The sequence below is a fragment of the Sceloporus occidentalis genome, unplaced genomic scaffold (assembly GCF_023333645.1).
Source record: "Sceloporus occidentalis isolate IW3139 unplaced genomic scaffold, rSceOcc1.0.p SCAF_7, whole genome shotgun sequence".
Lineage (NCBI taxonomy): Eukaryota > Metazoa > Chordata > Lepidosauria > Squamata > Phrynosomatidae > Sceloporus > Sceloporus occidentalis.
Genome location: NW_028316987.1, coordinates 18,332,437 through 18,359,119, shown reverse-complemented (window position 1 = coordinate 18,359,119; position 26,683 = coordinate 18,332,437). Strand labels below are relative to the sequence as shown.

General features: G+C 40.2%; 2 protein-coding genes and 1 non-coding gene across 4 annotated transcripts in view; 1 reads left to right on the top strand and 2 right to left on the bottom strand.

The window, feature by feature from the left end:
• Nucleotides 1–1,896: 1,896 nt before the first annotated feature.
• On the bottom strand, nucleotides 1,897–22,873 carry PTCD3 (pentatricopeptide repeat domain 3). The gene is made up of 24 exons (XM_089532242.1): nucleotides 22,738–22,873; nucleotides 20,239–20,288; nucleotides 19,852–19,891; nucleotides 18,324–18,369; nucleotides 17,334–17,402; nucleotides 16,542–16,646; nucleotides 15,029–15,152; nucleotides 14,221–14,336; nucleotides 13,757–13,830; nucleotides 12,937–13,024; nucleotides 12,788–12,848; nucleotides 12,227–12,309; nucleotides 10,988–11,132; nucleotides 10,302–10,352; nucleotides 8,787–8,876; nucleotides 7,403–7,431; nucleotides 7,083–7,189; nucleotides 6,396–6,474; nucleotides 6,200–6,290; nucleotides 5,336–5,421; nucleotides 4,180–4,328; nucleotides 3,669–3,710; nucleotides 2,491–2,649; nucleotides 1,897–2,246 (listed from the first exon to the last, which is right to left on the bottom strand). The coding sequence occupies exons 1-24, from the start codon at nucleotides 22,839–22,841 to the stop codon at nucleotides 2,192–2,194; spliced, it is 2,043 nt and encodes a 680-aa protein (XP_089388368.1). The 5' UTR covers nucleotides 22,842–22,873; the 3' UTR covers nucleotides 1,897–2,191.
• Nucleotides 12,454–12,598, bottom strand: LOC149309333 (small nucleolar RNA SNORD94). Its single transcript, XR_016282043.1, has one exon. It is a non-coding gene; the product is annotated as a small nucleolar RNA SNORD94 (small nucleolar RNA).
• Nucleotides 22,874–22,911: 38 nt separating the features above from the next.
• LOC149309331 (DNA-directed RNA polymerase I subunit RPA1-like) overlaps nucleotides 22,912–26,683 on the top strand; it is a 43,232-nt gene continuing 39,460 nt past the window's right edge. The window contains exons 1-2 of one of the 2 annotated variants that reach the window (XM_089532239.1): nucleotides 22,912–23,046; nucleotides 25,297–25,501. In XM_089532239.1, coding sequence (XP_089388365.1) covers nucleotides 22,973–23,046; nucleotides 25,297–25,501 — 279 coding nt within the window. In that variant the 5' untranslated portion in view covers nucleotides 22,912–22,972. Of the gene's footprint in view, nucleotides 23,047–25,296; nucleotides 25,502–26,576; nucleotides 26,648–26,683 lie in introns of those variants that run through there. The other variant, XM_089532240.1, reaches the window with a different exon arrangement.

Below are 26,683 nucleotides of genomic sequence, written 5' to 3'. Positions count from 1 at the left end.
TTAAATTCTCCAGGAATGTTCTTCAGGTTGCATTTGGACAGAATGGTTGGTTCAGTGTTCTTCCAATTGTAGTCTCATTTTTGAAATTAGCACTAGTGTACATGGTTTGTACCACAATCTGCTCCTAGTCTTGTTTTTGCAGACAGAAAGGAGCTTCTGCATTTTCTGCTTCCAGTTATTTAGTCTATTTGATATCTATATTAGCCATCAGGTGATGTCCATGTATACAGGTGCCTCTTTGGTTGTTTGGATGTCCCATTCCCGTCCTCTTTGACTTGCTCACTTTGGCCTCCTAGAAGCCAAGATGGTATTGCAATGTTTATAAGTTCCACTTCTTGTTTTACTATGTTCATGCTTCTCACGTTCCATATTCCTATAATATGTGTTGTTCCTTTCCTTTCACCTCTGAGCCCGTCAACAAGTTAACGTCCTTTAGGCTTGAGTCCAGTTGCCTCATTAGCCACAGTGCTACTTGTAGCTATCCTGTGCTCTACCCCAGTAGCTTGTTCAGTGCCTTTCCACCTGGGAGTCTCATCTTCTAGCATAATCAATCTATCTGGAAATATATAGATTCTAAAACTAGTAATTAAATACAAAATTTCATTAGGAGTAGCTTACCATCACCACTCCAATGGGCCAATTTATCCCAGAAGGATTTTTACATGTCTGTAAAGAAATCCCCATCACATGTTCACTATTTGTGTAACAAGTGAACAATTTACTGACTTATTGATTTAATTTGATTTGAGTTACAGATGTAGAACATGAATAATAAATGTAAAGAAAGCTATTACACCATTAGCTAATGGAAGCTGAAATTCCTCATAGCTTGTGGCTCCCCAGAGACATCGGGATGCTCTATGGGCCAGCAAGTACTCTGAGAAGATGGCACACTTCCCCTGGAACAAGAACAAAGAGCACAGTCCTATGAAAATCTTTTCCTCTCTATGCACATGTAAAGCTGCCCATGTTTTTCCTGCTAAATTATCTTTGCAGCTCTTTCAGTCAGATTCAATCAAAGCATAATAGTTTTTCTTTGATATTAGAAACAGGAAACTTGCACAAGCCTGTGCACATCAGAATTAAATACTACTGAAGAAAATAGGGATTACTCCTAGGTATATGTAAACTTGCAGCCTAGATCCATGATCTTGCAAGCTAGGAATGAAAAGAATTTTCAGAAATGTTCATTTCCAGGTTGAAAAATAGGGTTTTCTGAGAGTCAGGAAAGCTCATCAGGAAAAAGTAATGTAGATCAGTGAAGAATATTTTGTGAATTTTTCTCCTGATATTTAATGAATGTCCCAAAATCTTCTGCAGAGAAAAAGCAAACAAACTAACACATCTTCTGCACAGAAAATAGGCTTTCCACATAGAAAGCCATCTTGAGAAACACAGGTTGGGAAACAAATAGCTTTTTTTAAAGGAGAAAGTAGCTCCTACCTCCCTGATAAGATAGAAGATGCAATATCGTTCTCACACAAAAAGTCATATAAGAGTAACAGGTAAGTGGGAGTCTGCAACTGCATGTTTTATTTATTTATTATTAGCCTGAAGCAATGATTGATTGCCACTAACTAGATATGTGAGAATGAAGTGCCACCGACTACGTATGACTAAGAGTGCGATAAGGGACATGGTGTCAGCACATTATGAACATATCTGCATTCTTCCTGTACCAATCCAGAAACATTACTGCACAGCCATTGTGACATAACAATGGCCATATAAACATTGAGCATCTGATCTAGGTATTATTTTTATCAGAATGTTCTTTACCAACCAGTAACTTTAAACATTACAAAAACAGTAAAATCAGACCTCACAGACTGCTCTTCCACCATATTCTACTGGGTTGAATGGGAGATCACCAGAAGCAATAAGTTACAAGGAACATGCAATTGTAAAACGATTTAATGTATTTTTAAACAAATATTGTGTGAGACATAATATAAGATCCAGACAGTTTGTTTTCCAAACGGAGGTGTTGGTGGATGGGGATTAGTACTCTAGACCAGGTCAGAGCAAATTTCCCCACCAATTCACATTACTGGTAATCAAATATGAACATAGCTGTCCCAACAGAACTGTAATTTTAGCAGCTATATACAAAGCTCCATCCTGTCAGGCAGACTGTCAATTGGAGAAGTTGTCCTTTTCTTTGGGAAAGGAAGAGGTTCTTTCTTGTCGTCTAATCACTGTCACTGCCATCACTGCTTTCTGCTGTCATATCAGCCAGATCCCTCCTATAAGGTAAGAAAAAGGTAGAAATAATGGAGGCTGTTATAAAGTGTGGCAGACCGCTGTCAAATTGCTAGCACAACCAGCTTGCTAACCATTCAGTATCTAATTAAAAACAATTCAGGACGGAAGCAATGGAAGAGAAAACAAGGAACAAAAGCTGCTCAAGATGAACAGTATATATTGACAATTATATGAGTGCTCTGCAAAGAAATGGACGTTATAATTCATAAATCTGCTCATACTCACCTTTGCTCTTCAGAAAGCTGAAATTCTTCCAGAACTCTCTTGGCAAGTTTTGAAGTTGATTGTAAACTGAAGTCAGATGCCAATTTTACTAGGTTAAGTGCTTGAGCTGGTTGGTTGTTTTGCTTAATACAGTCCAAGACTTCATTCATCACCAAGTCACTGCAAATGAGAAATTGGTACATACTGTGAATGTTCATTCTTGTGTAGCAAAAAACAATTCATGCACTCTGTTTTTCCTCATGTGTCTGCTGGCCAGGCAGGAGATGATAACATTGCATAGTGCTAGCTCTGTTGACATTTCACCCCTCACCAATACAGTGGTCCCTTGATATCCACTGGGGCTTGGTTTGTAGTGGCACCTGAGCTCTCTGACAGAGAAAGCTAAATGTCTTACAAAACTACAATTCCCAGAATCCCACAGCATTGCGCTATGGCAGTTACAGCGGTGTCAAACTGGATTGTTTCTGCAGTGTGAATGCAGTGCAGATCCAATGTTAATTGTGCAGGCTGGAAGTTGGACCTTCCAGACGTTCATGGATGACTACTGTCATAATTTGCAAAGGAAATGAAACTGAAGTTCAACAATATGGATAAGGCTATGTTTTCCCTAGTCCTGTTCTATATACAACATGGGGCCGGGATTGTGGTGACTGCACAGCTTGCTCCAAAGTGGCCGCCGCTGCAGCCCCAAGCTTTATTTAGCCCGTCTGTTTTGGGCCATAGGTTCTCTAAAGTGAACAAGTCTTAAATGATATTTTAGCATTAAGAGCATATCAGGGAAGTACAGAACAGAAGAAACATAGTTTCTGTCCAGAAGCAGAAAGGGAGGCTTTGTGAGTGCTTCGGCAGCTGAGCCAAACCACACCAAACATTTAATATTTAATTTGAAATCTCTTGGACTATACTTCTTGTTCAAGTAATCTAATGAAATAATACTTTGTCTCCAAGGAAGCCAGAAATTGCCTCAGAGGATGTTCTGGTAGGGCTGTCCTAGACGCTGGAAGTTGTCTGACGGAAAGTCCGTTTAAGCAGGAATAGGGTTAAATAAGGCTTCATGCAGATCAGCATGAGGAACAAAGAAAATGAAACAGAAAAATAAAAGATTTAACTGTTTTAAAATCTTTTCCCTATTAAAAACTAAAGTAGCGCTGATACATTTCACCAGAAGAGAAATTTACCTGGGTATTCGGTTGTACTTTTTGAAAAGCTCCAGCATGTCCCTATTACGAGAGAAAAGAAGGTCTTATTTGTCCTGCTGAGCTTAAAAGAGGTTACTAGTTGTTATAAATGAGGAAGAATGAATATGTGCAGTCCTTGGACTGTTGATCTATCCTTTAGGGATAACCTTTTATCCTGAAACTGGCCAAATTGTCTTACAAGTGGCAATAAATGCAGTGGTTTACTTCTCTCCCCTTACATCCCCCCAAAACTAGCTACAATTGCAGCCAAAAGTAATGCAGCATCATTTTTGTTTCACCAGAAACAGTGCAGGGGAGAAATGGTCCACAAACCCTCTGTTCTTGCCCACCCTTGCTCTAAATAATGCACTAAAGTCAAAAACAACAACAGTTCCAAAACTTCACTGAGCCATGAAGGTCACCTGATATATTTGCTTTAGGGTACTTTATTTGTTTCAGGATTTACTTTCAACATAAAAAAGATTGGTGGGTGCAGCTTCTTTTTACTTACCAGGTTTCTGGCATTCTCCCAGCCCTGGCAAATAACACAGTGCAGTTACCCAGAGAAGCAGCTGTCCATTCTAAGACAGTTTGTCTTCTTTCTTGTATCTCATAGAGAGATTTTATTTCTGCTGCACAGTCAGCAAATGCCACTTGAGTCTGAAAAAGATTCAGTGCAATAAAGTATCTGTAGCCTACAATCCTTTTGCACACGTAGGTGAAGCCACATGAGAGTGTCTGCTAGGCTAAGGAAAGTAGCAGCTTCTAAGTCATGGACTGATCACTACATTGCAGAATTCAGATCCAAAGATGAGCAGAAAAGATATTGAAATCTTCCCAAACTCTGGATGATCTGCAGTAGGTTGAAAAGGATTTCTGATTCCCAAGTGTCTAAACAACAACAGCAACTAAAAAGTTCCCCTTCTTGAATTAGGTTGCTGCTAAACAAAGAATGATTTGTGTGAGTATGGAGAATCTGGAGTGGATGTTTGTGTGAAAGGACTTTTGATTCTGATACTATGACACTTTCCAGACACATCATTGTTTTTATTTTGCATGTTGTATGTTTAACAGCTTAAAATGAATAAAATATTAACAAAAACAGTATGTTATCTTATGTATGTCCACACCACACAGTTAATAGCAATTTGAGACTATTTTCACTGCCCTGCGTTGGTGAGACACCAGACTTCTCTGTCAAAGAATTCTAAAAATCTTATAAAATTACAAATCCCAGGATTTTATAAAATTGAACCATGGCAATCAAAGTGATACAACTGTTTAGTGTGAAACAGACCTTATTATCATTTATGATTTAATTCTATTGCAAAACACTTTGGAAAAGACATGCATTAACAATGTTTTAATTAAGATCTTTTAGGAAGACAAGCTGCGATGGGAAGTTTCTTTAAAAGGTGATCTAAAGATAAATATTACTGCGTTTCCACCCACTGAAGTTCAAACTGACAGATATAAGGTTTTCTCCATTTTATTTTGTGAACAAAAGTTCAGAAGAAAAGAATGGGCTTAAGGTCAGCTTCATGTTGGAGCATGCATTTAACACAAGTCTCCCATGACTATATTGATAATGGATAGGAGTTTTAAAAAAAGTGTTAATGGCCCAGCTGAACCAGCTTTCTGTGCCACAAAGTCCCATCGAGACTCACCTCTGGAGACTGTTTGTCTCTGGCCATGAGAGCTAAAACATCCTCCACAACAGGAGGTCTCCGGCTATGCCCAAGCTGTTTGATATCTGTGGAGGAGAAAAAGGCCATCAGAAATGAGCAATGCCATGTAAAACCCAGTAATTTTATTCCATACAGAAATGATCACATATGGTCCCCATGATTCCAACAAAACCTGAAACTAACACTTTCATACAAGTGTGATGTTAATGAAAAATATAAAGCTGTGCCACTGTTAGAGACAGTTTTATATTTTCCCATGAACATTGTATTTTAAGTGCAGCAGCAATTAATACATTCAGGGCAGGGATCTATCTTTTTTCATTTATCAGTATGTAGAGAGATCTTGTAGCACCTTTGAGACTAACTGAAAGAAAGAAGTTGACAGCATGAGCTTTCGTAGACTTAAGTCTACTTCCTCAGATGCATTTAGGAAGCAGACTGAAGTCTACGAAAGCTCATGCTGTCAACTTCTTTCTTTCGGTTAGTCTGAAAGGTGCTACACGATCTCTCTACATACTGATTATACAGACTAACATGACTATATCTTTGATTTTTTTCATTTATGTTAATTATACAGCATAATAATAATAATAGGATTTATTTATATGCCGCCCAATAATGACAGCATGAATGTATTATCAGCACAATAAATACTCATGATGCATGGTTCAGTGATAGGAGTGACCTTAAGAAGCAAAAGCAGCAACTCTCCTCAATCATTTTAGTGGCACCAAACTGTGGCTGTGATTCTAATGCATATCCAATGACTCCAGAAAAAGGTCAATTTAACCCTTCTTACCCTTGCCTCAACATTGCCAATAAAAATACAAAAGTACTGTTAACCTTTCCAGATCTGGGGAATCATTTCCAAATGATTGGCTGTGTCCAATGCTTGAAGAAGATCCAGCATCCCTTTAGAATTTGGGTAAAACATCTGATGAAACAAATAAGGGTGTTGATGGTGGTTAGAACACAACAGTTTCAATTCAGCAGTTTAAAAAAAACCAAACACATTGTCACACAAATATTAACTACTTACTGAAGGAACCAGTTCTTTGTACCACTTCAGTACAACATCAAGCTGCTCCATCATGCACAATAGGTTTAAAAATCTTCCACTGCAATAAAGGAAGAAATAGCAAGTTATTAAAACTCCAGAAGCATTTCAGATAGAAATATTACACTTGTAGTTTTATTAAATATTTACCATAACGTCTCAAATAGCCCTAAGTAGCTTACAATAAAATCCGTCATAATTTGAAACCCTTCAATAAAGGGCATCCAGTGATCTCAACTTCTATGGTTTCCTTATCAGAATTAAAACAAAATTCAAAACTTACCACCTGCAACCAAAGGGTAAGCAGGGCACTTTTTAAAGCATAGATTCCAATCAGCCCAGAGAGGGAGTTGAAGAAAAAAGACAATCTCTCTTTTCCTATTACAGTTCAACTTTCTCTCTCTTCCCCATCACACACACACACCCTTCAAATGAGGGACTCTCTCACTAGTTAGACAGGTCCTATATTGAGAAATACTCCCCTAAATATTTTGGCTCCTCAAAAACTTATATTACAAAATCAAGTACCTTCAAAGGCTAAACATACAATTACTACCACAATCGGCAGCATACATCTTCGTCCTAGTAATCTCACTGACAATAGCATTCTGCCTGAAATGAAAATGCTGACAACAGCATTCATGACTTAAGAGGAAAAGCAATAATTACAAGTATGAGGTTTTCTGGAGCATGTCTCCCATCATTTTCCTGTTTCCTGCTGTCTCTACAACACTATGTAGTTGATAGGCAAGCTGAATGTCCTTCAGGTCCAGGCACTGCAATCAAGTCACAGAACACGATCAAGATGTTAAAAGCAGTAAGAGTCCAAGATGTTAAGAGTAGCAGCTGTATAAGGCATCACAAAGCCTTTTCCACTTATTCAACAGAGCTTTTTTTTTAAATCTTGTATTGTAGAACTTATAGGTAGCCAGAAAGCTGTAGAATGTTCACATTTAAAGTATTAAATAGCAGAAATCAAACCCACTTACTATTCTCATAGCATTTGAAAAGAAGTAAACTGAAAGAGAAGGAAAAAAATCCATTGTTAATCTTGAACATCTGGCAATTCAGAAGATATACACCTGTCATGTTATTTAAGATTCCTGAAATACATCTGCAGGGCTCAAAACGCAGCATCTCAAGTACTCCAACTTTGATAAACAGTCAACATACATTAGTAACTAAAATCAGACCTATGTGACAATATACTGACACCTGTCATCTGGTAAAGTGCTGTGAATTCTCTGTTCTAGATTCTTAATTTCAAAATACTATTTCTAAGGTTCCTTGGGAGGAGGGGAGGAGAGGACTGTTAAACCAGTCCTTTTATAATGCAGACATGCTTGAAATTACACTTGTCCCTTAGCGTTCACGGTCTTGCTGTTCATGTCCCTCAATCTTTCACAAATGGCAAGCACCGCAGGACAAAATGGCGCCCATGGCGCCCGGCCATTCAAACCAATAGGGCTTGAATACTTGCAATTTTTCATTTTTGCAAGGGGGGGGGGGTCCGGAATAATTATAAATTATATGCAAATAATACCTACCCACTTGCACACTAGACATAAGTGTCACACAATTTTAATACATTTGAACTAGAGGCCCTCGGTAAAGATGACTAAAGAGAGAAACAAACAGTCCCTTTGTGCCAGCTTGGTTTAGATGCCACATGCTACGACAACCCCCTGAAGCCGGCGTCATGCTGCCCGCCTGACCACACATGCGCCAACTTTGCACTGCTACAGAGGCACAGTGTTTACATGCCACAGGAGCGCCACAAAGCCGCTGTGACACCGGAAAAGCTGGCTTTGGGGCAGTCTGTTTTGCCCCTAAGATACCATGCAGGGTGTAGCATGTATATCTCGCTAGATGGTGGCAATATTATGTCCATACAGGCATTATAACCCTTTCAAAAATATTCTCTAACATTACCACACAATTGCACGTACTGTCATGATACATGGGTGATCCAAAAAGAATGGTGCAAAATCAAATAAGACTAGTTTTACTTTTGCACCATTCTTTTTGAACTACCATGTATATGAACGCAGACTTGATTATTTAGGTGGACCTAAACAAATTTTGAGGAATCTTATCAGGTATTGTCCTATTTATTTTAAGTTATAATAAGCAAAATAAACAAAAGGGCCCAAGCTCGACTCAGGCTTGCATCCTTCCGAGGTCGCTAAAATGAGTACCCAGACTGTTGGGGGCAAATTAGCTTACTTGCTGTTCACCGCTATGATCTCTGGAATAGCGGTATATAAATAAAACAAATTATTTATTATTATTATTATTATTAAATTACTTCTGTCATTTATATTTTTCTTGGACAACAAAAGAGAAGAAGCGAGTAGAGAAGAAAATACATACTATCATCTGGGTCCTGAGGGTAAAAACTCTTTCCCTCAATTTCATCTAAGACATCATAGATCATTTCTGTTTGTCCTCGAGCAGATATGGCTGTAAAGTAATAAGTGACAGGTGACATCCCTGTGGCATCCACTATTCAAAATGAATTATTCAACATGTGTCTGCTATGATGCAACAGATGAACAAAATGCAAATCAAGACATGAACCACTTTCACAACTATGCTCGTCCTCCATATTTGCAGCTTTATTTATTCACAGATTTTATTAATATGTTCTCTCTAGGAATATCAAGGTCCTCCAGCAAAACTCTATGGTTAAATTTAATCAAAAGTCGCACCACAGGACCTAGAGATTCCTAGAGAGAACACTCTACTAGGCATTTGTAACTCCTCCAGTGCAATTCTATGATCCATGTCTGGCAGATATTGACCACAAAGTGGCACTGGAGGACCTAGAGATTCCTAGAAAGGTGTTTATTCTCAGGTAGTAAGATTTTCTGTGGTACTTTAAGAAACAGTCATTCTACCCATAAATTAACAGTACCTGTCAAAGTTTAAAAAAGAAATAGGTGGCCTATGGAAAAAACTACCTTTGCCAACAGCAACTACAACAATGGCTGCATCTGCACTGCAGAAATAATCCAGGTTGACACCACTTCAAATGCCATGGCACAATGCTATGGCATTCTGGGAATTGTAGTTTGTTATGGTACCAGAACTTTCTGACAAAGAAGGCTAAATGTCTCACAAAACTACAGTTCCCAGAATTCCATAGCACTGAGCCATAGTAGTTAAAGTGACAGTAACCTGGCTTATTTCTGCAGTGCGAATGCAACACAAAATATTCTAATTGCAATATTTTCAAAAAAATGACAGCTCAACTGCACAACACTTGATTTTTGAACCTACAAAACATTTTAATCTGATTCATATTCCTTATTATTTATTTTATCATTATTTATTAGAGTACTTATACCCCGCCCTTCAGCCCTAAAGGCTATCAGAGCGGCTTACAATTATTATTTTTGATTAAACATAATTATGTTGTGGTATAAAAAAGGACCAAATTTAAGAAAAGCATATGAAAAGATTGCCACATTCTGTGAAAAAACTAGAAGGAGCTCTAAGGCAGGATTATCCAGGAGAGCTGTTGTTCTAACAATAAAAAGACAACCTTAGGCCTTCAGCAGACAGGACAAAATGGGTGGCCAGATGCTGCTCCCGCCACGATTGCTGCAGGACCCCAAGGACCAAATGCTGAGGCCCTGAGGCTGGTTGCTGCTGCAGCCCCAAACAGGCCATGGCAAGGAGTGAATAAAATCTGCTCCTTTTGCGGCTGTGTTTGGACCGCCTTAGGCAGCCCAGGCAAGGTTTGGGACATGCGTCATCTAATCACCACGCCCTCAAACCACATGGAAGATGCCTTTTTTGCCCCTCTGTTTCAGTCCAGAAAGAAGTTCAGATGTCCAAGAAAAGAAGTTGACTACTTCTTGTTCTAATCTAGAAATTACTTACCTGACTTGTGAAATATGCTAAGCAGATGGTCAAATGTTGCAAGGCTAGGTTCTGAAATAAAGACATATATTATGCTGAATCAATCTTTAATTTGTCCAAGTACAAACACTTATGATTTAATCCATACTCCATTTGGAGGGGCTCAGCTATTAAGAGAACCCTGCTACAAGTCTCAGCAAGCCTACTATTACAGGGGTGATTTAATGTTCCCCAAAGAGATACGGAATATTTGCAACAAAGAATTAGTAGGTGGAGGAAGGGTTAAGTATCCTCTTCCTACTTGTCAATTTTCCTATGCAAACTAGGAAATCTTTGTTTATTTTTCAGAAAATGATTTTCTAAAAAACACTGTGGATCACCTTCATTAAACCAGTGCAACAACAAGAGATTTGCTGTCTTGCAAATATGTTTTATTTACTCCCAGAGGGCAATTTTCTTATGAGATTCATTAATTACATTTTAATGTGAAATCAGGTGGCTGCTTTCCATTTAACAGATTCCACACAAATATTTTCAAATAGCAACCAACCTTGTGGTCATGTCATGTTCTCAAACGGCACCATTAACATTATACATACAAATGAAGCAGCCCCTTTTTGAGTTGCCATAATCATATACACTAGAAGAGCCATGTACATGTTTACCTATTTGAAAGCTATGCTTAACAGTCAACAGATAATTCTTACCTATACTCAGTGCTTTCATTTCACTAAGTGTCTGGAGGGCCATACTCCGGGCTAAAGAACCACATCGTCTTAGTGTCTTCAGGACAGAATTAAAAGTTAACAGGTTTGGCTGTATGTTCTGTTGAGCCATCTGTCTCAACAAGTCCTATTAACCAAGACAAATCAGAAACATGAACTGGACTGCTTTTATTATTATCATCATCATTATTATTTTAAAATGCAGAATTCATCCATCCCAAGCCTGATCCTAGCAACAGGGCACTGCTCCATTCCATTCAGATCAATAATATCGGGGTAGCACAATGCTTATTTGGAAAATTAATCCCTTGGAAGCCTTTTGTTCACTTAAAATTTGATGTGTGCAAATGTGCACGTTAGTTCCAAGTGCAGAACATTCGTTTATATGCTAAGTGTTTTGGTGAGGTCCTTGGTTCTCCAAAGCTATGTCTTACTCAGTAACAAACTTGACAAGATACTGGAAATTCAGGATTAAATTTCCAGTCTTGTTTTCTCTTTAAACGCATAATTAAGGATTAACTAATGTATTGAAAAATGTCTGGATACTTGAAAGGGTTTCATTAGTGTTAAACATTGTTACACTGAGAAATTTACAACAGCACATCTCCTTGCAACATCCTTGACATCTAAAACACTGAATTGCAAATGACACAATTACTTGCTTCTAGCTAATACCTTAACTGGACTACCTAACCTGCCTTACTCTCCCCTCCACTGCTGTGTGTTTCTAAGGATGGGGGCAGGGGATAGACAGTTAAAAATCACCAGTCTTATTGCATCATTCTGGCTTTCACTCATGGTAAGTAGGGACCATGCATTCAACAAATGTCAAGCTTCTAAGGGCATGTCCACTGTGGAATGAAAGCTACTAAGATACATGAAATCGTTACAGCTGTTCTCTATCATCTCATCTTTTAACTGACACTGTATTTAATAAAAGTTTTCTTTATACAAGTTATATGTTTTCTTTTTTTATCATCCTTGGGTATATTTGATGACCTGAGAATGGATCAGGTCTTGGATTAACACAAGGAACCTAAGGTCAGACTGGACCACAATCTGAATAAATCCTTCACCAAATATTGTACTACAGCATGTTTAGATCACCTTTATAATAGCATTATATGTGAATATGAATACAGTATGACAGTAGAAAGCTAGGATATAAATCTACCAAAGGCAAAGATATAATAAAGCCTTGTAAAGTATGTGTTTTCTTACTTCAACAAGCTCCCATCTTTCAGTGTATTTTTCCTTTGCTTCTGCAGCTGCTAAAATTAATGCATTGAATGTATATACATCAGCTGAAAGAAATGGAAAATCAATTACATTAGATGATATGCAATTTATTTATTTTACTTTATTTATTTATTGCATTTATATGCTGTCTTTCTCCCTGTGTGGGACCCAAGGCAGCTGTACTGAATTATATGCACCTTATTTCTAGAGCAGCTCAGCATATGGCGAAGTTCTCATGTGAGCCAGTGTCCAGGAAGCAAGCCACATGCCAGCAATGCTGGAACACTGATAGCTCACACTCAGCTCCCATGATCTAGCTGAGGTCCGTACCCCTGCGCCAATCATCATTGCTGCCAGCAGAATATTCAAGCTGTCAGAAAGTACAGCCACAATCCAAACACCACAGACAATAATGTTACATTGACATCTGCTACAATTGCCCTCATATTGCAGTATATACCCCAGAGAAAGAGCCAAGTCCCTAGCTGCAGAACCTCCTTATATTCAGCTCTACCCTATAGAAAGCATGGCGCATGAACTCACCACTAAGCCTGTTATTCAACAAGTCCGTGTACATGTCAAAAGCCTTTGAATATGCACTGTGCTGCAAGATTAAAAGAGAAAATTAGACACTGGTATAGTACTCTGGAGAAATAACAGAAGCCAGTATGCTATAAAGATTATAACTGTACCTTCACCATTCCTCTGATCATTGTGCAATAGGAACGTGCATTTTTTTCTGGCATTAGGTTAAATACTCTCTCAGCATTGTTGTTCTCCCTGTTATTTTGGGGGGAAAAAACCAAACTTTATATTAATATACATTCCCGTGTGTTTGAAAAAATGCGTAGAGAGGATGTACTGAAACAAGGTATAAACTATTTATGGACACAGGTGTTGCATTAAATATCATTATGTCCTTGAAGTATTGGATAGGTCACATACCACATGTAAATCTATTCATTCACACATTGGTCTATAAATTATATTATTTACTTCATGACCTATTGAGATAAGGATAAGATTAACATTTCAGATAGGCAGTGCAAAAATATAGAAGTGCCTGGCACTTTTAGATACCATGGTATACATGGGGCCAATTAAACGTGAACAGAAGCATGGTTCTGCAGCTCCACCATGTAAATTCAGTGCCCATGTTTTTGTCAATGTGTATAAAAATATGTGGTCTAATTCCAAAATTTATCCTTCATTCTGTACAATCGGGTATGTACTCTCCAGCTATTTGGGGGTGGTCTAGATGTTACTTTTCCTTGCTCACATTTAGTTCATAGGTTTTGTTCATAACATGCATACCAGACAACTGAGAAATGAAAAAGACTTTTTTTAAATTTAGAATTTATACCAAAGACTGAACAACTCTTCACGTTTATGCTAAGTCACGTATTATGATGTTGGTTCATCTTTTAATAGGGCCAAATAGCAGGAAATACTCATACTTCTTAGCAGAATGAAGATATATGTCCAAAAGAAGCGCTAGTGTCATTTTGATACCTCCATTTAAGGCCAAGGTTATTAGTGGTATTCTGAAAATTGCCCCTCTGCCTACTTTCTTCTGGAGCTTCTTCCTGCAACAAAGAAGGTTACAAGTAAAACATTTTCTAGCCTGTGCATAGCAATGTGTAATGGAATTTTCTATAAAGCCATGGGGTCTAAGAACATGTTACACAAACAGATGTATAAACTAAATAAGACATTCAGAGTACCCAGAAAGCTGGGTACATGAAGATCTCTTTTAGGATTTTTACATTTGTCCTGGATTGGGAAATAGCCGGAACTATATGGAAAAGCACAAGATATGATGTGTTTTCATAATAAAATCTGTTTTTAAGAGATCATTCATTCATCACAATAATTTAGAAATAGTGTGACCTCCCTGAATGTCCTTTTTAAAAAATGTTACATACTGACAATATCTACTGTATATGCCAATCTACTATTCACGCACACTTGCTTACCATGTTTTCCAGTTCAGTGTTACCTCCAAGATCATTCTTTTGGTTCGGTTCTGTATCTCCATAAAAACACAAGAGATCTAGAAGATTGTTTGATGTCTCCAGAGATACTGATGTTCCTACAAATGGAGAAAAAATGAACACTTGTTCATTCATTCCTTAATGTCTGAGTCCAACATGCCCTTAACATGTTTGAGATGGTCCCTAGCACTAAGATGAAAGGCTGGTCAAGGCTATGTTAGTTCTCAAGGATGCCATTGTCAGCTGATAAACATACGAGTATCCTCTTTCCCAGACTATAACCTAAGCCCTATTGTAGTCTCAACAAGAGCAGACCCATTGAAACAATGGTATTTACATAAGTGTTGACTCATCATTCAACAATTGATTTAATGGGTACAAGTGTAATCAGGATTACTGGTAGGATTTCACTGATTTGAAGAACCCATTTATCTATTCAACCACCCAGAAAAATGGCTGATGTAATGAGATGCTTTAGCATTTGCCTGTATTTTTTAAAACATCAACTGGAAGGTATGCCAAATATGCAGACTATTAGATAATACACACCTTGTGGATAAAATTATCATTTGGAAGCACAACTGCCATGTAATATGTTCAAGCCCCAATCTTGACAGAATGGATACTTTCTTCCTCCCGAATTTCAAGTCTGCATTTAATGCTCTTCACTCCAGACAGTGCCAGTATGTTAACAACTTGGATTCAATAACTAGTGTAAAGTCAGTGTACCTACAGACTGCTAGGCGCATACTAACCAGAGATTTAAAGGACTGCAGCTTTAGGTTTATACCTGCTTGCAGGAGTTGATCATACATGTCTACAGAAGCTTTTACTTGTCTGAGCTCGATTCGATTTTTAAGTGCATCCTCACTTACTTCTTCAAGCTGCAATGCCAACTTCTCTGGCATGAGACACTAAAATGAGGGGAAAAGAGGACAATTCTTATCACATTACCTAAAGAGTGAGAATTCACTAATACTCCCTTCAGTTTTTTATTACCAGCCAGCAACATATGCCATGTTCTTAAAGTCCATAATCAAAAAAATATTGATTGCATACTCTGACTTCTTTTAATTGACTATAGTGCTGTCTGCACAGGCCAAAAGGCATGTGTTCACCTTGGCCTTGAGGCCAAAACCCTAGGGCTAGGATTAGGCTGGATCCTGGCAGACTGAATATGAATTCAATTTATCCGGCTTGAGCCCAGGATAAATGGCTCTTAATGCTGGGCAATTTGACCCTTGGTCTATTTAGATGCCCCACTTGCTCCTTACCTTCCCCCGCATCTCCACTAGTTAGCAAATCCCTCTCGCCACATCTGATGTGAAAATGCCCCATTTTCACATCGGATATGGTGACAGGGGTCTGCTCACTAACAGAGATGTGGGAGAGGGTAAGGAGCACACGGTAGTAGCAGGTCCCCAAGCTGACATGGATGTGTAAACACGCATCTACTCAGTGCCTTTATTAAATTTCTTATGTTTCAGGCTGCCTGATTTATATTCATAGCTAGACTCTGTGCTACAACTACACAGAGTTATACATCAATGATATACACCCTTCAGATAAACTTTCCTGTCTTTGGGATCCCATGTCAGGTTTTTTTGTGGACAACAGACTAAGGCCAAAATTCAATAGTTATTCCCAACTAGAGCAGACCCAGTAAATAAATGGAACACATATATGTGTTGATTTACAAGTTCCAATTCATTCAACCGTTATGCTCTGTTAATTGGATCTGGGCCTAATTCAGTGACTCAAATCAGTTCTGAGGTCTCCACTTGTTATCAGTAGCACTGATTCTTCCAGAGGTTTTTCAAAAAGCTTTTAAAGAGATTGCTGATCTATCCATCATTACTTGGATCCTCATCTCTAAACACTAGCTATTTATGAACCTTTGCCAGAGAGATGTTTTTCTTTTTTGTAGGTAAGTTTCATAAAGCTTGCATATCATCCTTACTGCCTTATTCTTTCAAAGTATAAATCAATGTGTGATCTGGGTCAGCAACAAATTGGTTTGTAAGCCTGAACCTGCTATCTTTATTATTCTGCCAGGTCATTCAATACTTTCTGCTTGATGAGATAAAGGGGTGGATAAATGAACATAGGACCCAAGGCATCATTCACCTGATACAGGAAAATGTTTGAGCAGAACTCTTTTGAATTGATTCAAGTTCAGGTTTTGTTTTTGTTTAAACGGTGATCAAACCAAAGGATTAACCATATTAAACTCTTCTGTGATCTAGGCACTTTCCATTCATATAAAATTGAATATGTAAAGAATAAAAAGACAAAAGGTTTACCGGTATGTGAGGTTCAGCGATGTCTTTCTCAAAATATTTAGGATGGGTGCTAAAAATATATTTGGCTGCATTTTTCCCAGATTCTTTTGCCAAGGAAAATAAACGCTGTAAAAATAATATTTTCCTTGCATTAAAATTTTGCGGTTTATAATATCATTCTCTATTTAAGGCCTCGGAGAGAAAATCATATCATTCATGCTGTCTCTTCATTATTCTAACTACTATTAATAAATCAAGTTTATATTTGAAGGTTTGCAATAAACAACTGCCTGAAATTTCTTGGATAATTTCTATTTTTTGAAATAATCAATTAGAAACCTGTAATTTTTATCTACAATTCTTTTACCTGTTATAACCAGTGGAAAGGCAGGATACAACTCTCTCCAATATAATAAATAGGTACAATAACATCCAAAATTCACAAAACAGAGATACCTGTATTGGACCAACCAAAATGTACAAAATATATGCTGGAAGCTTTCAAAGCAAACCAACAAAAGTCTGTGATAAGATACAACTTCAGGATAAGCAAATTGGATTCATAGACTACAACTTGCATGCTTCATTTCATAAAGATGGAGGGGGAGTAGTCTATAAACTGGTCTGTCAGTGACAGTCAAATTTAACACACAACCCTCTTTTCACCTTTCTACAAAATCCCAACTGCTGGGTGAGAGGAAAAGCACACGGACAGAAATTTAAGGGTTATTGGAATCATCCATGCATAGAAATGTACTTATGAATACAGACCAAGATGCTTGTGGAAAGATCAGTTTTAAAGGTCTTACTTACAAACTCAGAACTAGTTCTAGGAATAAGATAAGGATCATCTTGAAATATGTAGGCTGCAGCTGTGGTATCCTAGATAAAAAAAAGCACAAAGCTCTTCAGTTGTACTTTCTGTACGGAAAAATATAAAGGCGACATAACTGAGATTAGAAGTCTTGTCAAAACATTTTAGTCCAAGTAATATGTGCCCCCCTATCCTATTTTTGCTTCTCTGAAGACCACAGAACATCCCAAACCCTCTTTTGAGTGATTTTGTTCTGCCTCAAATAACACCCAAACTGTACAAACCAGTACAAATTGTACAAGCGCTGCAGCCGTTTTGTTCCTCTAACCTTCATGACCCAAACCCCAAAGAAACAAGAACATGAAGTGATGGCTGATTTTCATTTCACACTCATGTAACCTAAGAGTGCTGAAAGGGGTAAGAACTGGCCCCTGCTCTAGCAAAGATGTCCGCTCAGGGCAGAAATGAAAAACAGGGCCAAGACAGCATTTTTGCTGTGCATTTAATTGTGAATTAATATTCGAACTGATAACAAGAGATTATCAATTAGCATGGTTGCATATTTTACAAGAATTTTCTGTCAAAATTGGAGGAAATTTTTGGGAATGTAGGAACAATAATTAGGTTAATCAGCACATTACATAAAAAATACAGCAAGAATTTTCTAAGCTGATAAACACTGCATGACTAACACTTCTTTTCCTAGTTTGGCACACAAATTACTGTAGGCTTTAGGGAAGAAAACAGCATTACAAACTAGTGTACTGTACTACGCAGATCACTTTTGCACTCTGAATTTGGAAGATATTCTGATGGATTAGTATATCTACTTCATTTTGTACAGAACGATGGGAACACAACTCAGTCAGGAGGAAATATTAAAAGCAACAAAAACTAACTTAGAAAAATAGTGGTTTCGCATTCAGTCTAATTTCAGGTTGGGGTAAAAAAAAAGATAGCAGCGTAATGTACTGTTTAAAACTACTTACCCTTTTTACAGTTGAAGCAAGTGCCTGAAGAACAGCTAACTTATCCCTAAATTTAAGAAAGCCGTGTTAAATATTTTTCACTGTATGACATGAAGTATTAAAAGGGGCTCACACACAGAAATGATATACAGTCATCCCTCCATATTTGCGGCTTTGATATTTGCGGATTTGATTATTCACGGATTTCATTAATATGTTCTCTCTAGGACTGTCTAGGTCCTCCAGTGCAACTCTGTGGTCAACTTTAACTAAAATTTGCACTGAAAAGACCATTTGTAGCTACTCCAGTGCCATTCTATGGTCAGTGTATGTTGGACATTGACTACAGAGTTGCACTGGAGGACCTAGAGATTCCTAGAGAGGTGTCCTCTCAGGTAAAAACAGCGTTTTTGTTATTTGCGGTTTTTCCATATTCACGGGGGTCTTGTTCCCCTAACCCTAGCAAATATGGAGGGACAACTGTACAGTCTGTTTGGGATGGGGCTTAGAGGGAGTTCTACTGCCATTCTGATATTTTGGGCTTCTCATTTCCAGACACTAGTGCTGAGGAACCTTATCCTTGGTGTTTCTCAAAGTTCCATCTTGTTCCAATGTATTTTGCCATCTACCTGAAACCACTCAAGGATTTTTCAGGGATCTGGAATGATTCTCATCGATATAAAAATGACCACAACTCTTTCCTTACTTTTGATTCCCAGGGATTTTCTGAAGTGCTGAATTAGTGCTCTGGCACAATAATGGTTGGATGAGGATTAGTAACCATGGTCCAAAACAGACAAGCTTTTAAAGCCAGCTTCCGCACAGCTTGGGGGCGTAGTGCTTAGATGATGCACAACCGCAAGCTGTGCGGAAGCCAAGCTGGGGTGGCTACTGGGCCACCTAAGAGAGCCTAAACCTGGCCCCAGAAGTGGCAGATCTTTCCCGCTCCTTGTCACAGTCCATTTAGGACCGGAGCAATAGTCCATTCAGGACCGGTCCCAGGGCGTTCTGGAAGGGAGCGGCTTCTGGTCACTCCTTACTGCCTGTCTGTCTGTTCCGCTCCTAAATGAATCTTAATTGAAACAAGGCAGATAAGTTCTTAGCCATAAAATTTAGGGGGAAAAATGATACAGAGATCCAGTTTTGTCTTTGGGGGCAGAGCAGAACAGTGCTCCCTTGAAAAAATCATGTGCATAGTCTGAAAGTATTTCTCTAAACTCAGACTCCAGCTTTGGCCAGGGAGTGCCAGCTTCACTTATCGTTGGTCATCGTTGTTGTAACCAAATATGCCATACCCTTCCTGGACCCCTTTCTCTTAATCATCAAGACGTTTTTGTTCCAGAAAGAATATAGCTGGGTAAGAAGTCCCATTTACTAGAATGATAATCCATTTTTAGGTTATTATCTTCTGCACTCCTTTCTTTATTTTTAACGATTTTATGGTATTATTAAGATTTTTGAAAGCTACCTTGAGCACAATGACTACAGGGCAGGATGTAAGTTTCCTAAACTGATTAATCTACAGTGAGTTAAACTGAAAACTACTCACCAGGTTTTCTTTCTTGGGAGAATAATACTTTCTTCAGCAACTTTGAAAAAAAAACCCAATAAAAACACATCAATAAATGTCTTAATTCTGCAGACAGTCAGTGATTAAGCTTAAATAATTTTAAATACATTTTATTATTATTATGCTTTATTTATATAGCGCTGTAGATCTGCACAGCGCTGTACGTACAAACAATAAAATTATTTCTTTATCCGAAGTAAACTTTGTGTTTATCCAAACCAATAATCTTGTACTATTTGTTTATATTCAAAGTTCTTTTTAGATGGGATTTCTTTCCATATATTTTCTTTCCAAGCTTAGAATCACATACATTCCTTAAATTTCTTATGAGTAAATAAGTGACCACCAAAAATTTAAAAATTGTACCTTGGAGGTCAGGAGATTTTTCTTGAAGAGCTGCATTTTCTGAACAGTGCCTAGAGAGACCAACCAGCGTATGTTTCAACATGCAAAGATAATGCAAACACTTTCATAGCATTCCAGACAAAATACAGTTTTTGCTAGAACCAAGAAACCTCCCTAATGTGATGCGTTCCATATGTTTTGAACAGCAATTCCCATCAGTCTCTGCAGTCCCCAGAAAATCTTAGCACGGTATCCACAGAACTCTTCTCTAGCACTACATTTCAAATTGATTTTCTTCCTGTTAGCTTTCTTCCCTGTACAGATTTCACAACCATACATAGAAACTGGGAATACAATGCCACGGACAATCCTAACTTCACATACACACACACACACACACACACACACTTCAGGATTGTCTATAGTTCCTTCACATCTGCCCCTCCAAGTCCTATTCTTCTTCTGATTTCTTGACTGCAGTTTCCATTCTGATTAACTCCTGATGGAATCTGTACAAAGGACAGAAGGCCACAGTCAGAACTGAATTCGGGGAAACAGAATGGTTCCCAATAGGCAAATGGGTCAGGCAAGGCTGCATCCTTATATACTGAAAAGATCATCAGAAAAGCAGAATTAGAATCAGAAAAAGGAGGAGTGAAGATAGGAGGTAGCAACATTAACAACCTAAGATATGTGGACGACACCAAAAAGCAGGCAAAAATTAAAACATCTACATCCACTATCTAATCAAATAAAACGGAGCAGTAAAATCAAAACTGTCCAGGCCGTTGTATTCCCAGTTTCCATGTACGGATGTGAGAGTTGGACAGTGAAGGAAGCAGACAGAAAGAAAATCAATTCATTTGAAACATAGGCTTGTTACAGACTGCCAAAATAAAGCTGCTTTGGGTCTCTTTGGAGGTATGCTGTTTAAATGATGCATGCACCCTAAGAATCCAGAAGCTGCACCAAAGCTGCACTCCAGTGCTTAGGAATGGAGTGTGGCTTTGGCGCGACCTCCGGACTCTTAGGACCCATGCATCATTTAAACAGCATACCTCCAAAGAGACCCGAAGCAGCTTTATTTTGGCAGTCTGTAACAGACCATAGTGCTGGAGAAGAGTACTTAAAGAATACCATGGACAGCCAAGAAGACAAACAAATGGGTTCTTGAATGGATCAGAGCAGAGTTCTCCTTGGAAGCTAAGATGATGAAGTTGAGACTATCGTGCTTTGGCCACATAGTGAGAAGGCACAGATCACGCTAGGAAAGGTAGAGGAGAGAAGAAAGAGAGGAAGACCACAGACCAGATGGAGAGACTTGTTCAGGGGATTATGGGCAAGGGCTTGCAGGATATGGGCAAGGCAGTGTGGGACAGGGATTCTTGTTTTCTGCTGCTCCAGAGAACAGGATCTGGAACAATGGATGCAAGCTGCAGGAAAAGAGATTCCACCTCAACATTAGGAGGAACTTCCTGACTGTAAGGGCTGTTTGACAGTGGAACACACTCCCTCAGAGACTGGTGGAGTCTCCTTCCTTAGAGGTCTTTAAACAGAGGCTTGATGGCCATCTGTCAGGGATGCTTTGACTGAGAGTTCCTGCATGGCAGAATAGGGTTGGCCTGGATGGCCCTTGCGGTCTCTTCCAACTCTATGAGTCTATGAGTCAGAACCAGCTCGAAGGCGGCTAACAACAACAACAATGGAAACTGTTCAACTCTTTCAATGCCTTGTCTCCTTTAAAGTTATGTATCGGCATTTACATTTCTGTTAGTGTTCTGAGCTTTTCTTTGGGTCGTGTCCATTCATCTTTTCTCTCTCTCTGACATTCTGCAGAGCCTGGTCCTCTTTTGCGGTTGTGACATCTGGGTGGGTTGGAGATCTCCCATTCAAGGGGTCGCCATAAAACTGGAGCAACTATATTCAAAATATCCAATACGTATCAATATGTATGGCTAGCAGGCTAATGGAAAAAAGGATTTGGAGATGAAGCCCACTTGAAGGCAGCTGACCACCATCAACCACTGCGGTCTGACCCCTTCAACCTGGTGAAACGGCGTCTCTCTGAAGCTGGTGAACCATGCCCTTTAAAGGGTTTTGGACTTCAGCTCCCAGAATCCCAAACTATTGCCCAACATGGCAGAGGCTTCTGGGAGCTGAAGTCCAAAATCTCTTAAAGGACACAGAGAAAGAGAGGCTCTTTTTAAAGCAGTGGTCCCCAAACTGTGCCCTTTAAGGGATTATGGACTTCAACTCCCAGAATCCTAGACTACTGCCCAACATGGCAGAGGCTTCTGGGAGCTGAAGTCCAAAATCTCTTAAAGGGTAGAGAAAGAGCAGTGGTCCCCAGACTGTGCTCTTGAGGGGAATTTAGGACTCCAGCTCCCAGAATCCCAGACTATTGCCCAACGTGGCTGAGGCTTCTGGGAGCTGAAGTCCATAGAAACCCCTCAAAGGGCACGGTTTGGGGACCACCGCTCTAGCCCTCCCGCCTCTATGCTCCCCAATCTGGCCTTTTACCTGGCGCTGCCTCTTGCCGCCCTTAAAGACGCCAGGCCTTTCCGCCGCAACGTTCTGCAGCTACAGCAGCAGCTCCCGCCGAAGCGCAGCCAGCCGGACGCCATCTTGGAACAGCACGGCGCGGACCGACCGGAAGTGGACGGGACCGGAACCGGAAGTTGGGTGCGTGGGTGTCTAAAACACGTTCTGTTTCGCGCGTGTCGCCTCGGTTTGGTTCGTATGGTCCCTTGGAGCCATGGCGGGGCTGGAAGCGCCCTGGCGGCGCCTGGTTGGGTTGTCCTTCGGCACCTTCACGGCTGAGGAGATCCGGTGAGCGGCCATGGAGACGGCAGGGACTCTGACACCGCTTTAACTGCCCTGGCTCAGTGCTAGGGCATCCTGGGAGTTGTAGTTTATTGTGGCACCAGAGCTCTCTTGACAGAGAAGGCCAAATGTCCCACTAAACTACACTTCCCAGGATTCCCTAGCGTTGAGCTCAGTGCTAGGGCATCCTGGGAGTTGTAGTTTATTGTGGCACCAGAGCTCTCTGACAGAGAAGGCCAAATGTCTCACTAAACTACACTTCCCAGGATTCCCTAGCGTTGAGCTCAGTGCTAGGGCATCCTGGGAGTTGTAGTTTATTGTGGCACCAGAGCTCTCTGACAGAGAAGGCCAAATGTCCCACTAAACTACACTTCCCAGGATTCCCTAGCGTTGAGCTCAGTGCTAGGGCATCCTGGGAGTTGTAGTTTATTGTGGCACCAGAGCTCTCTTGACAGAGAAGGCCAAATGTCCCACTAAACTACACTTCCCAGGATTCCCTAGCGTTGAGCTCAGTGCTAGGGCATCCTGGGAGTTGTAGTTTATTGTGGCACCAGAGCTCTCTTGACAGAGAAGGCCAAATGTCCCACTAAACTACACTTCCCAGGATTCCCTAGCGTTGAGCTCAGTGCTAGGGCATCCTGGGAGTTGTAGTTTATTGTGGCACCAGAGCTCTCTGACAGAGAAGGCCAAATGTCTCACTAAACTACACTTCCCAGGATTCCCTAGCGTTGAGCTCAGTGCTAGGGCATCCTGGGAGTTGTAGTTTATTGTGGCACCAGAGCTCTCTTGACAGAGAAGGCCAAATGTCCCACTAAACTACACTTCCCAGGATTCCCTAGCGTTGAGCTCAGTGCTAGGGCATCCTGGGAGTTGTAGTTTATTGTGGCACCAGAGCTCTCTTGACAGAGAAGGCCAAATGTCCCACTAAACTACACTTCCCAGGATTCCCTAGCGTTGAGCTCAGTGCTAGGGCATCCTGGGAGTTGTAGTTTATTGTGGCACCAGAGCTCTCTGACAGAGAAGGCCAAATGTCTCACTAAACTACACTTCCCAGGATTCCCTAGCGTTGAGCTCAGTGCTAGGGCATCCTGGGAGTTGTAGTTTATTGTGGCACCAGAGCTCTCTTGACAGAGAAGGCCAAATGTCCCACTAAACTACAGTTCCCAGGATTCCCTAGCGTTGAGCTCAGTGCTAGGGCATCCTGGGAGTTGTAGTTTATTGTGGCACCAGAGCTCTCTTGACAGAGAAGGCCAAATGTCCCACTAAACTACAGTTCCCAGGATTCCCTAGCGTTGAGCCAGGGCAGCTAAAGCCTCAAAGTGGATTGTTGAAGTTACGAAAAGTAGTTATCTCCCTTTTCATAAGCGATTAGATAAAGGTCTAATCTGTAGTAGGGAAATAGCACCGTTTGGCACCGCTTTAAGTGCCGTGGCTCCATCCTACGGCATCCAAGGATTTGTAGTTTTTCCTGGCACCGGAGCGCTCTGGAGAGAGCGAGCCAAACATCTCACGGAACTACAGTTCCCAGGATTCCATAGCACTGAGCCACGGCCGTTGACGTCGCGCGTTAAAGTAGTGCGGTGTCTCTAAGATAAAGCAGGGAACGGAAAACGGGAGTCTTTGGCAGAAAAACCTGAGATAAACGCCTGACACATTATTGACATATTGACCTATATGAACTCTCCTCCATATTGAACTCTCCTCCGCCCCAAATATTGAGGTTCAAGGGTATATGCCTTCTCAGTTATCCTCATGCAGTTTAAGGATATGCTGAGAATGGTATCACTTTTGCCACAATGTGTCGTCATCATCGTTGTCGTCGTCTCATAATGTATTTGTTTATAGTATTTAACACCCTTTTGAGCCTATCGTGACCTTTGTGGTGACGCACAAAAAGATGTCTCTGGTGATGATGTACGAAAGATAAAAACACTGTTTGAAATCCTTAAATACAGACAGATAAGAATGTTGTTTAAAAACAAACTAGAACAACTTCCCAGAAAGTAACCGCATGCGGTTAAAAGAGCCAGAGACGCTACCCTTTGCTATTCCAGCGCTATGGAATTCTGGGAACTGTAGTTTTTGTGTTTTGAGGACCGAAGGCCATACGTAGTAATACAGTCCTAGCTGCCTGTTGGAAGGTTTTCAACCTGACCAACATACTTTGGAAGGCATTCAAAAGTCTAGGTGCTGCTATAGAAATAGCCGTGTCACGTGTCTTGACCAACCTGTTATCTAACTTTGTTTTCATATCAGGAAGCTGAGTGTGAAATCTATAACCAACCCTGCTTTTCTGGATAATGCAAGCACTCCATCACCAAATGGACTGTACGATTTGTCTTTGGGACCCATTAACAACAAAGAAGTATGCGCCACTTGTATGCAGGACTTCAACAACTGCCCAGGTCACTTGGGTCACATAGAGCTCCCCCTAACTGTCTATAATCCTCTCTTTTTTGATGTAAGTATGTTAATAGCATTGGCCATTGTATAATTTCTTTTTCTGAGTTTAATAGCAAGGGTAATGAATTGTGCCACGGGCCAAATTTCATCTCTGTACTCTCTCCTCAATGGGTTTCAGCACTCCCAAGATTCAGATCCAAAAGGGAGTTTCCATTATTGGAGTTGGGGGGTATTTGGAAGAACTGGGGAGAGTTTTAAACTGATATATTTTGGAAACAAAATAGGAGCAGAGGACTTACATTGGATCATGGTTTCTATGGCCCAGAACATTGGATCATAGTTTCTATGGCCTGGAAGAAGCATCCAGAGGCTGCTCTGGCCCCAATTGGGCTGGGATCACAGCAACTGCACAACTCACTCCTGAAGCAGGCCAACACCACAGTCCCAGGCTGTGCCAGCCAGGAGTCGATCTAAAACGACTCCTTCTTAGGCCAGCTTTTCCCAGTTTCGTGTGGCTTCCAGCCACTCTGGGGATGTGGGTCATCTAAACATCATGCCCCCAAAGTGGCCAGAAGCTGTCTTATTTGGCCCATGTGTTTCAGGCCTATCTCTCTCTTCTATACTAGGGCAATAATATGTGCTGCCTTGGTACTACAGTGCACCCTTGTTATACACTGGGGTTTGGTTCCAAGATCCCCCGTGTATAACAAAATCTATGTATGCTCAAGTCCCATTAAGTATAATGACATAACAAAATGGTGTTCCTTATAAAAAATGGAAAATCAAGGTTTGATATTTTAAATTTATACTTTTTTTGGAACATTTTCAAATCGTGGATGCTTGAATCCGTGTATAAAAAAATCCGTGTATAAGAAGGGCCGACTGTACATTCATCTTGATTGAGAACAAATGCAGAAACATGAGTATTTATACCAATGGCACCCTGCATATGGTATCACCTGGTGCTGTGGGGAAGTGGCAGCGGTGGTGGCCAAAAGGACACGCTCACCCCTTCTCTTTGCCATCGCAATAGCTCCTTCCTCAGGCGCAGGCCACTACCATGGCAAAGCCAGAAGGAATGCACTCATCCCTTCTCAACTGGCAGCGAGAGGAAGACTCTACTGGGTGCCACCCTCCTTCTGAGTTGTTACCCGATGCAGGCTCCATCCCTGCACCTCTGTATTGATGCCATTGATTTATACTGGTAAATATTACAGCTGCCTTCCAACGTCTTAATAAG